Source organism: Falco punctatus (assembly GCF_963210335.1).
Source record: "Falco punctatus genome assembly, chromosome: Z".
Taxonomy (NCBI): Eukaryota; Metazoa; Chordata; class Aves; order Falconiformes; family Falconidae; genus Falco; species Falco punctatus.
In genome coordinates, this window is record NC_137586.1 from 38514749 (window position 1) to 38527182 (window position 12434).

The following is a 12434-nucleotide window of genomic DNA, read 5'->3' on the forward strand; positions in this document are numbered from 1 at the left end:
GAGTGCAAAAACTAGGTGGAACTAGTCTCAGCATTTCATAAGTAAATGAAGGAACAGATTAAGTTAGAAATACATTTGGAACAACAGTGTACCACTACAGATAGAAGAAGCTGTAAGATTAAGGTTTTTCTAGCTTTTTGCAGACAGTGAATTTTCTTCTTCCTCCTCCTGGGTCCTCTGCTTTTAGAAGTTTCACCTTGAAAAAGTAGTTTTCCCCTGATTTAATCTTCCTTTTTTCAGTAGGACTTCCTGTTAGCTTTCTTCTGGCTTTCCTTTAAGAAGAGAGGCAAGGAGAGCTGTTGCTTCACAGGAGTGCCCTTAAGTAATAGCGAAGTCTTGATTTCTTGCTTCTTAATCAGAAAACAAAGAATCTGAAAGTACAAAGAAGAATCTGAAAGTATGAAGAAATGCAAATGAAAGTCGGGAATGAGAAGAACTTTGATTTTTCCATTGGGGAGGCTTGACAGATTAGATGAGTAAGCCACAAACCAAGAGGCAGTGCTTTGTTAGTTTGTGCAGCATTTAGAAAAGAATAATGCTTTATGAGTAATAGTCTTCAGAAATTTACTACTTTTCAGAACTTACCTAACACCTTCACTCCATACGTATGCAGCATGCCAACTCTTTTGAACCCTTTTTGGCATCGTGAGTTTTTATGCAGTCAAAGGCTTTGTATTTTGCTTTCTTTCATCATTTGTTTGGAAGTGCTGATTGCGGCTTCCTTCACTTAGTTGCATATAAATTGATACACGTATGTTTTGTCTTTGAGGGTGACATGCAGAAGGGAGGGTGGTCTGAGTGTTCACGGTTGGTTTTTTTTGGTATATGAAGAGTCTTATTCGTGACTGGAAACTGAAAAATTACTTTTTGGATTAAACATCTTTTCAGTTAGGCATGGGAGTGTTTTTTTGTTTTATGAGGGAAAGTTTGATTGCCTTGTGATAGAAGTCTAATGGTTAAAAAATGTGTATGTTGCCTTTTTTGCCTGAAAGGAGAAAATTCTGAGATTCTTAGTTCTTCTGTTTATTAGTTGTTGAACTTGGAAGGTCATAGAGGTTTTTCTAGGTATCTTGGTGAACACACACTGCTGGATGACTTCTGGTTGTCTTCACCTTGATGCCTAGTTAGGGAAACGAAGGGGTAGAGAGTTGCAATGTATTTTGACTTAGGAAATCATGTCACTTTATGTGCTTCAGTGAAATACGTGAACAGCATATATACAACACCCACAGTTACTGAGAAGGTAACTACTTCAAGGTTTTTACAGTCTGAATTGCTCATCAGCTTATGGAAGTTTTGCTTGTTTTGTTTCTGGTGTCAAAATACTTGTTTATTTTTCATGTGATACAATGAAGGCAATTTCTAGAATATTTATCAGTGTGCTTTATAGAAAAATACACAACTAACATAATGTTCTTTCTTCAGTTCACTTAAAGAGATTTTTAGCTTGATGACTCACAGGAAAAAAAATTACTTTGTAATTGTATTCTGTATGAGGGTTGTATGTGTTCTTTTGAGTAATTTCTGTGAGTTATTTTGACTCTACAGTTAACCAATATGATCAGAACTGGCTCAATTTGCATTTGAAAAGTAAAGTCATACAGAAAATACATTATATTATCTAAGTATGGGGTGGGGGGCAGGGTGGAATGTTTGACTGGACCTCTGTAAGTAGGCAGATAAAGACTTAACTGTTATTTTTGTTCTGTTGCAGGGATTTCTCCAAAGTTAATATCCTGGTGCCCGGTGCTGGGCTAGGTAGATTGGCGTGGGAAATAGCTATGCTCGGTTATGCTTGCCAAGGAAATGAATGGAGCCTCTTTATGCTCTTTTCTTCTAACTTTGTACTCAACAGGTATATAGCTTATATTTTACTTCGTGATTGAAACCTAGGAATGCAAAATTATTAATGAGAAAAACATGAAGGAATGAAACAAATCCAAGCATGGATTTGTAGGTCCTAACACAGGACACACATAACCACTTCTTAGAATGTTTTAATGAAAAAAAGTAATCAGTGGGATAAATGGGGGAGGGAAGTGTTGTATCTGAGTCATTTTAAAAGTATAGCAAGAAGCAAGATTTTCAAGTTAGGAGACTTACAATCTCTAGATGGTACCACAGATTCTCTATATAATCTTGAATAGGTTTTACGATTTATTTCACATCTGTTTCTGTAAAACACACACCTATCTCACTGGTGTCAAATACAGAGTAGTTAACATGTGCATGATACGTGGCGCTTAGTGACAGAGGAAACCTGTTAATGAAAGGTGCATTCCGTACTAAAATTTTAGGCAGTGTTTGAACATGAAAAGCAACGACCAAAGCACACTGCGCCACTTCTTAAGCAAGCGGCTAAAGTAATATAGTTCATATTTAGTACCTCAGCATAACTGTAGAACTTTGAATGTAGTAAACTTAACTTCATAGGTTTAACTTAGTGTTTCTATGTTTGGTTATTCTGTCACTTCCCCTGGAAGTTACTGGTTTCATACTGAATTTGTTAGAAACGAAAGAAGGCAGCAAATGCAGCTGTCTCTTTAAGGAGGAGAGTGGGCAAGTATGAAAGAGATCTGGGGGGGGATGTTTTGGGTTTTGGGCAAGTTGGTATTGAGCTCATAGAGACAGAATTTGCCAGTTCCTTCTTCAGTCTAAAATGATACACCTTTGCTGAAAACAGCTAAACTGTTGGCTTGTATTCTATATTGTGATGTCTTGAAGCCTGATTTGTAGAATGATTGTCCACAGCAGACTGTGATGATTTTAAATCTGTTACAGTTTACTGTTCAAAAACAAGGGGAAAACACTGTTCGTTACGGCTGCTGCATGTCTGCTTAAATCAGTAGTGGTCAGTCTGATGAAAGTAGATATTTACTAGAGTTTTATTTTTTTTGTTACATTATTCTTAAATTACTCTCATTTGGTGGTGAAATCGCATATTACAGTTGAGCTGATCTAATGCCCTGCAGCTATTGAAAGGAGGTCACATTCTTCTCATACTTAGCTATACATCGCTGCTGGCTTTTACCTCTTTGGAACTTCTGAAATTAATTGAAGCAGCATAAAATAAAAGTATTGATTTCCTAACTTTGGCAGCACTGATCAGCTGTCATAGTGGTTCAAATCTGAAAGTTAATGTCGCCCCTAACTGCTGCTGCTGACATTGTTTTTGTCCTCCTTTAATAATGAAGCTTTGGCCTATATGTGGAATTACCCTGAAGATTCATGCTTAGCTTACAGTAATAATTTTTAGCATCCAATGCTTATGTGGTGTTTGCTGTTTGTGTAAGATATTTAGCAAAGAGGTGTATATACATTAGACTTGCTAGCAGTATTAGATTCTAGACAGCAAAATTGAGGTTGCTCAGCTGCTATAATTATCTTTGCTGGGCAAGTTACTGGCTACAAGTTTGCTGGTTAGCATGGAAGAGTATAGTAACCTGACTCTGAATTTCGGTCAATTCAGTTGAAGTCTGACCATTCTTTTCTGCTGGACCTAGTTGTGGGCTTGGAATGTCTGTTAAGAAGGTTTTAGGGACTTCTGGGGTCTTTCGTTTTAGTCTTAAGTGGCTGTTCCCAGTTAGCTTTCTGAAACAGACATGTCTGCCTTCCTGGAGCTGGAAGAAACAGCAATGGTCAATATAAGCTGAAGAGACCAGTTAAGAAGTGACAAGAAAGAAGGATTTTGCAAAAATGGTTTTGAACTACAGTCTTAATTAATTTTTGTTTCCTGTTGATAAAAGCATGAGAATTTTGCTAACATGTACTTGCAGTTTGGATATACATTCTTCCCCTGACCGTGTTTTATTTTTAGTAAGTACTGTCTAGAGTGTCAGACAAGCTACTACACTGGGTACAGTAGATGTGGTACAGTGACTTAAGTCTTGGGCATACAGAGTGGTATTGCTGATCTTTGTACATGTAAAAATACTTAGTACTCTTAAACTGTGAACTTTTGTTACTGTGGATAAAGTTGCATAGCATGGTATGTACAGAGTGTGTCAAGGCATAACTGTGGTCACTATTTCCTATTGGAGCGCATTGTTCCATTGAGGAAGCTCTAACTTGAAAGCGAAGTCACTCTGAGGTAGTTAAGCTGCAGTGGCTCCAGGGCTGCTGCAGTCCCTGTATGGGAAATTCTGCTTTTTCTTGTATGAGTAAGGCTCTTATTGCTGGTGTATTTTCCTAGTGTTTACGTGAGTTCTGGGTATAATGACAGGTGGCAGAGATGATCATTGGTCATGTACAGACACACTTCATTTCTTACATGTTTTAGAAGATTAAAATCTGTGAAAAGCATGATCTGTTTTCCTGCTTCTGGAAAGCATACCAAAATTTTCAGGCAGTCTAGAGCTGCAGGACACGTTACTTGCCTTTGACATCTGGCTGGAGGGGCAACAACATGAGGGTGGTGTCTATGTGAAGGAAATGGGAGCAGCTGGGTGCTGACTTGCTGTTTTCTGTAGCTGGATATTCAGAGCACAGGGTCAGTGGCCTCAGTCCAGCAGCCCTCCAGTAGCAGCAGTCCCACCTACAAATATTTAAGAAAATTTAGTTGAGGTAATACAAAATCACTGTACCCAAATCAGAGTAGGGTTAGTTTAAAAAAGGCTTTAATAAATACCAGTAGAATTCATGCTAAAAACTGGCAAATATTTATTTTCTGAAAATAATGTAATTTTAGATAAATCTTGACACTTCGAGAAGGATGTTTAATTGTGCATTGCATGTCCATGAATGAATGAAAACAGGTTTTTTGAATGAAAGCAGTTAAGCATTTTATCTTTAAATCGGGTCAAAAGTAAGATTTCACCTACCATTCTCCTCCAGAACTGACTTTTCAACTGAATGTTGACAGCAGATGCCCTGCCTCCATGGAAAACATACATATTTTGTTGGAAGGATGGAATGGTAAAGGACTGCAGTACTTAGTTTTGAAGTTTGAATTACTGAATCTGGAAAGGGAGGTTGTTAGGCTTGAATATGGAGAGGGATTGGTCTTTTGTATTATACTGGGAATTCCTGTTGGAACTGTTGAAAAGTCTACATGAATATACTTTTTTCTGGGAAAAATAATATGGGAAGGTGTGTGTTCTCTTACAGTCCAGAAAGCTCCTTTCTAATATACTGGGATGGGAGTTTTTCATTGTTAAAGAAAAGTGTTCTGAGGATAATTCAGATTGACTGGGACCAGAAGGGGAATGCTAGAATGGTTACCACGCAACTTTTGTTGGCCAGCATAGGGGTTTTTTGGTGGAGTTATTTCTGTTGTGGTTGGGTTTGGGTTTTTTTTTGTTTTGGGTTGGTTTTTTTTTGTTTGTTTTTTAACAAAAACAGAAATGTCTGTCTTAAGCCCTGATTATAATTTTCCTCTTTTTGCTTTGACTGCATATATCTGATTGATATTTGTTCAAATTGTATGGAGACACTTGATGACTGCAGTATACTGCTGCTCGAATACAAGTTGTTTGTGTTAACTTTTTTACTGATAAAATGTAATATAAACATGACATGAAGAAGATTAAAAAAATAGTATTTCAAAGACATTACCACAGATGTTTTCTATCCACCAGCCAAAAGAATGCACTTTCTGTAACCTGGTAGATTGCTTGCATTTTATGAAGTGTTTCATGATAACATGTTTTGTTGCACAGATGTGTCCTCTGTTTTCTTTGAAAGAAAATTGCTTCGTTTTTTAATTGCAAACTGATTTTACAGGACTGTGGAAAAAGCCGCTTTTTGTACTTTAATGTGATATTTTATTACTTCATAAAATAAGGGTTGACTTACTTGTTCAGGTCAACCCACAAATTTTATTTTATGAAGGCATGTTTACTTAGCATAATTACAACTCAGATTTTACGAACTTAAAGTGACATTAGTGCAAAACGGTTTATTTACTCTATGAAATCTAAAAGCATCCTTTTGGTTAGCAACTAAAAAATGTGTTTGTTCTGCTATCTTGTGTTTGTTCCCTACAGTTATGGTTCAGAAAAAACAGAAAAATCTAGAATGAGAATAGATGTTTCCCATAAAATCAGTGGAACTAGTATTACTAATTTTATTTTTTTACAGAAAAAAAATAGGATCCATAAAGGCTTAGCTTTACTGAATATACTAAATCATAAATTCTAGTAATCTTACAAAAGGTGTTTTGTGCATTTTATTCAGTGGAAAACAAGATTTTTAATTTAAAGGTAATTATTTTGTCTTCATAATGTGTGTGTCAGAGTAAAGTTGGTTTTTTAATCAGATCATCAATTGATGGGCAGTCTGAAGTGTTATGAACTAGGTGAGTCCTTTAGAAAATATGTAGCTTTTGCAAGAATGTTACCAACGCAGTAGGTATGTTGGTGAAAGTCTTTGACTCCTACATTTCTACATAATAGATAAGCAATTATTTGAAACTAAATTGTGCTGATTTCTGTATTTTGCAGATGCTCTGAAATTAATTCATGTAAACTTTATCCCTGGATTCATCAGTTTAGCAATAACAGAAGATCTGCTGATCAGATACGTCCGATTTATTTCCCTGATGTTGATCCTCACAGTCTTCCTTCTGGTTCAAACTTCTCTATGACAGCAGGGGATTTTCAAGAAATATATTCTGAGAGCAGTGAGTAAATGCAAACTTCTAGGGTATCCATGTCACTGTATCTTCAGAATATTTGTTATAGGACAGTTAACTATTAAAAATAGAAGGAAACTATGTCTACAAGCATTAAGCAAAAGTACTAACTGTAGCAAGATTTTCTTTCATATCAGCTTTTCTTTTCTTAGTTATACGAACAACTCCTTGCCTGACAGGTCTTTGTTGCAGTGGTCTCTCTTCAGAGTAAGACAGCATTATGGAAGGTCTTGCTTGATTTAGAAAAGTGATGTTACAATGGGAACAATGTAACTAGCCACTTCTCTTTGGTGTAAAAAAAAAAAGAAAAAAAGATTATTTTTTTAAACTCATTTACTGTTGTAAAAGCAAAGCTGACTTTCAGTAGTAGTAATGGATAAATGAAAATACTTTTTGACTATGAGAAGTAAAAATTTCAGAGGCACATTATGGGGATGATAACTGTCAAAGATGGAGATTTCTGTCAGTACAAATAACCTTATTTTTTCTTGTGATGCCAGGCTAGTTGTGCTGTCCTCATTGCAGCTATGACTAACCTAATGTTGAACTAACTGCACAAGACTATCCTGTTCAGTGCTACTCTACCAATAAAATGTTTAGGATTTGAGAAAGGGTACCACTTAGTTGGTTCTTTTGTATGTAGTCTTAATATTCTAATATCAGACTACATATATTCTAACATTCTATTATATGCCTATTTACAAGTCACTGTCTTTTTTCACCAAGATTATACAGCTGTTGATCTGCACTTTGTTGTGCAGCTAGACTTCCGGATACTTTCTTGCAGGAGCCTTCCTTATAGTTGCTTAATTTTCTGAAGCTTCTGTCTTAATTATAATATCTGATACTGGCAGTAAATTGAAGCGTCTGGGTTTTTTTATTTATTTACAAAACTTAAAACTTTTGCAATTTCAATGATACATGTTTAGAGAAAACAGGGAGATTTGTGCTTTAGAAGGTAGACTTTGAAAGATCCTGCTTGTTAAACTAACTAGAAAAAAACATCTGGAGAAATATTCAGATACTGAATAAAATTTTTTAAAGCTATGTGATTTCTGAAAGTATAGTTTAGTGTATAGGCTTTTATTGTTCTAGGTGTTAACTAGAGGCCCAAAATCACTGGGTATTGCAGTTGTCTTAACAGTTGTGATGGTGAAGTTCATAGGGCAAATAGCACACCTGGGCCTTCGTTTATATAAAATGTGTTACTTACTCTTGACAATGTATAATATAAACATATGTCATTTTATATTAAGTCTGAAGAATTTTATAAAATGCATAAATAATGGATATGTGTCATTTTTGAGAGTGTAGATGTGTGTATACATACATACATATATATGTAAGTCAGATGAACCCAAACTTAACTGTTGTTAACGTAAACCAAAATATTTTACTTATTTGTCAATGAAGTTAAGGGCCTTCAAGCGTTGTTAATGGAAGGTAATGCTGAGTATATAAACAAATACTGGAGTTAAATGCTGAATTTACTTGAGTAGCAACATTGAAACTAATTTCTATATACTTTGCTTTCTTTATGCAGATACATGGGACTGCATAGCAACTTGCTTTTTCATAGATACAGCACATAATGTTATTGATTACATTGATACTATATGGAAAATACTGAAGCCTGGAGGAATATGGATAAATGTAGGCAAGTGTGACCAACCTCTCTTACTGCTAGCCCTGACTATACAGTTTGATCCTATTACAGGCATCTGTACTTAAAAAGAGTTGTCAAAGATGAATCTGTCAGTGCTGAAAACACTGTAGGGCTAGAAACATTTAGAGCTTGGAAGTTATGTCAGATGTGCTCAGACTATGTCCAGATGTTTGCTGGTTACAGTCAACACCGTGGGATTTTTAAGTAGAGAAGTAAGTCCTCCTAGTGGCAGGTTTTGTATTCATGCGTCAAAAATTTATTTGACAAATGTAGTGTCCTTTTTTTTTTTTGCTATTTTTCAAAGAAAGTAGAACTTGTTTGTTTGGGGTTTTTTTCTTCTTAATCTCTTGTCTTGATTTGTACTGTGCTTCTAAGCAGAAGCTTTGGAAATGAGATTTATATATTCCTTGGCTCAGAAGAAGAGAGTCTTAAGTCTTCCGTGGTGAAGGAATGACAGCCAAAACTCAGGAGTTACACATTCTGTATAGTACAAACTGTTCAGTCACCGATCAGTTGGTCACTACACCAGTCCCGGCCAGTGATAGAGTCCGAGCAAAGTTCCTGAGTAGACTCCAGCCTTCTGTTCTGTAGAAACAGCAGTGATGATAGACTGAAGAAATTTTAAGATACAGAAAACATAACCTGGTAGGAAATGAGACTTCATTGTTGAATAACCAACTGAACTAATTTGTTTTCATTTTGCATTGATTCTGAAATTTGTTATAATCATATTCGAGTGATAGAAATATGTTCTTTAGTCTGTATTTCAGTATGTGAGTCAGGATATAAGCATTCTTTGCACTTTCAGTGATTTTTAGAAAACATTTTTGTCTTTTTGATATTAATTTCTGGTTTATCTTTATTCTCTAGGTCCTCTCCTTTACCACTTTGAAAACTTGGGAAATGAACTTTCTATAGAACTAAGCTATGAGGATATAAAAAATGTTATACTGCAATATGGATTCCATATAGAGGTAAGAAGATGCAGTAGTTTGCAATAAGTAATATTGGTATAAACCAGACAGACTGCTTTGAGTAAACCTTTACCTTAAATTTAGTTCAATGTAATAGCATATGCATATTATATATGCAGTAACTTCTAGCAGAATTAATTGTAAGTGTGTTGCAAATTATTTGCTTTCTTTTTCTTTTTTTGGAAAGTCTATAGGTGGGCCTTGAAATCTAGGAAGTATATAGCAATCTCTTATAAGAGAAACTTGTATAGTTCTTTAGAGAAAGTCTTTTGAAAACTGCTGCTTCTTTTTCAGGTGGAGAAAGAATCTGTACTGTCAACTTACACTGTGAATGAACTCTCCATGATGAAATACTACTATGAATGCGTGTTGTTTGTGGTGAGAAAACCAGAACAGAAGTGATGTGAATAGGATTCAGAAAAAATGTTGGTTTGAAACCTAGAAATGAGAATGAAATGGACTGGGTGGTGTGTGGACAAAACCTCAAATCAGTGGTGCCTTCTTATTCCTAATAGGTTTTAGATAGTGTCTATTTTCTTAATATCTCTTGCTATCCAGATGTGTACTATGCTGTGCATATTTGTAATACACTTGTGAAAATGGAGGAAATGTTCACATACACTGTCTGTTGTGCTTTGGAATGCATTAAAAGCAAAAAATGTTTTACTGAGGCTAAAATTTAATGTTTGCCATAATTAGGCTAATTCTCTGCATATGCTGCCTCATTTTTCATCGATTTTTTCAATTACTTTCTTTTTTCTACTTTCAAATATTAGGAATGTATAGAGGTGCTTACTGTACTAGCTGAGTCGCATTTAGAGAAGCATTTCTAAACAAACTGAAATTTATGAAGCTGAAATGATTGGAAAGTGATAAAATTATTATTGATAGATAAAATAGCCATGAGAACCGTTACGGCATTTTCTGTGAAACTGAAGGGAAGTGGATTATTAAACTAATTCTAATCTTTGTTAACAGTGGTACAGTCAATGTAATCAAAACACAGAACCTATAGGTGATTTGAAATACCATGTAAAACCAGAGTACAGAGTGAAGAAAAAGCAGCATGTGACAGAGAAGCAGTATTTTAACCTCAGTTCAGGAATAACACCAATTTTGATTAATCTCTTAAGTGTTGAAACTGAAATCTATTAGATGGTTTGCCATCTTAAAATACATTGATTTTGAGTCAGCTACTTCTTAAGCCAAAACAGCAAAGCAGTATTTTTTTGTTATGTATAATGAACAGAAAATGTTATACCTTGAAGTCTTTTTTTTTTTTTTTTAAGTTTTTAACATAGCTAGTTATCCATGCAATGTATACAGAAAAATCTGTTTCTAAAGGGGATACAAAAAACAGTTAAATGTTTTAATCTGCAGTAACCTAATCATCTCTACCTGAGTCAGCATATGCAGGCCAATTGGTAGACAATTTTCTTGTAGCTTCAGGCACTTTACCCTTGTGATTCAGTGACTTCTTGGTTCCTTATCCTAATGTGTGTTTAGTTTTTTTTTCCTGCCAGATGTGGCTTAGGTGAATATTTAATAAACAGATAGTGTACATGAGAAAACATTAAGAATCACTGCTGAGAGGAGGTATCATGTTAGCCATTTTATTTTCATAGTATATTGGTTACCTTAGTACCATTTTTATCTGTTCTCAAAAATTTCTTTAAAATATAAAAGCATAATTTCAAGAAATTAAGGTGGGTTTTTTTCGTATTTGGCCATAATGGCCCTGGACAATAAAGTTGATTTGTTTCCCATTATTTCTAGTTCCATTTTTCATGGTTGTGTCCTAATTGCATCTCTTCTAATACATCTGTTGGTGGTGTCTGGATTTATTCCATGAAGGCCAGAAATGTGTGCTGTTGCAGACTTTCAATTTAGGAACAAGGAGGGAAAAGACAGAGACTGGGATTTTTTTATAGCTTCAAAACAGCATAAGGGTATGCACCTGGGGCATGTTTCAGTACTATTCCCCTTTTCTGCTTAGAATCCTTATTGAGAAGAAAGGCTTCTGCTCTACAGGAGTTTTCTATTAGAGCTTTGCTTAAACTGGTCTTACTTGAACTCCTTCTTCTTCCTAAAAGTGTGCACCATTGAGATTTAACTCTGTAAATGAGGTAAACTTTGGCAGTTCTACCCTGCTCCAAGAGAAACATGTTTAAAGCTGAAACACTGCCATTGCAACAAGTAGACTAAAAATAAAAGCCCTTGAGCACCTAGATATAACAAAAAAACCCTAGTTGTCTGAATTCCCTTGCTGTACTTTTTTTTTTTTTTTTTGAGGGACTGATTCTTAGCCTTCATTCTGGTTTTTGTTTTTTTCCTTAGATCAAATATGGTTAGTGTTTTGTTTGGTTTCCAAGCTTCCTCGATTGAAATAAGACAAGGTTAGATGAGTGTCAGTTAATGCCGTTAAGTCAGCTCTCTGTTTCTGCCTCCTACCCAGTCTGTATTTACACTTGAAATATGGTGGTGTTGGCTTTCACAAGCAGGCAATGGAACTCTTGCTTCTGGGTGGAATGCCAGTATCCTTTCTTCTGGTGGTTTTGTTCTCTGCTGCCCCATGTCATCAGAAGTGCCATTTTTTGCATTGCTTTTTGAAAATGTTTTCACTTACCTGTGCCAGGTATATAGTGATACGCTTCTATTGCAAGTGTAGAAAATGCCTGTTTTCCCCCCAGTGTTCTCTCCTTAAATTATAACAGCTGCATTAAGATTTGGAAGCAGAATAATCTTGTGAGTAGGCTGTTTTGAGTTAGTAGTGTTTTACCTGCGGTCCTATTTGAGTTAAAATTCATCACCAGTCGCTTTTCTTCTGTTCAGTTGTATACGTGAGGGGGGGAAAAACAATGCTTGCATAGCTTAATCAGCTGAAGGCAAGAGTTTATTTAGGTCATGATTCAACTGTGCGTGGTATCAGGTGTAACATGAAATGCTCCATGACCTTCTGTGTGATGCTTATTTATACGGAGTAAGTCTGACAAATGTAAAGTGTCCTGTATTTTTATTTATATGTAGTACACTAAAACCAGTTAAGAAGGTAAGAATAAGAATTTTAATGTCGCTGTCAGTGTGCCTAATGGGCTTCACTTTTCTGGTCAGTCATTAAAGTTTGCAGTACGAGCCACTCTCTCTCACGTGTGGTCTTTGCCCT

General features: G+C 35.6%; 1 protein-coding gene across 3 annotated transcripts in view; it reads left to right on the forward strand.

Moving 5' to 3' along the window:
* Positions 1–12403, forward strand: part of CARNMT1 (carnosine N-methyltransferase 1) — a 34395-nt gene extending 21992 nt beyond the window's left edge. For all 3 annotated transcript variants that reach the window (XM_080373343.1, XM_080373341.1, XM_080373342.1), the window contains 5 exons: positions 1715–1855; positions 6441–6619; positions 8175–8288; positions 9168–9271; positions 9566–12403. In XM_080373343.1, the coding sequence (XP_080229469.1) occupies positions 1715–1855; positions 6441–6619; positions 8175–8288; positions 9168–9271; positions 9566–9673 (646 nt within the window). In that variant the 3' untranslated portion in view covers positions 9674–12403. The remainder of the gene's footprint in view (positions 1–1714; positions 1856–6440; positions 6620–8174; positions 8289–9167; positions 9272–9565) is intronic.
* The last annotated feature ends 31 nt before the right edge of the window (positions 12404–12434 follow it).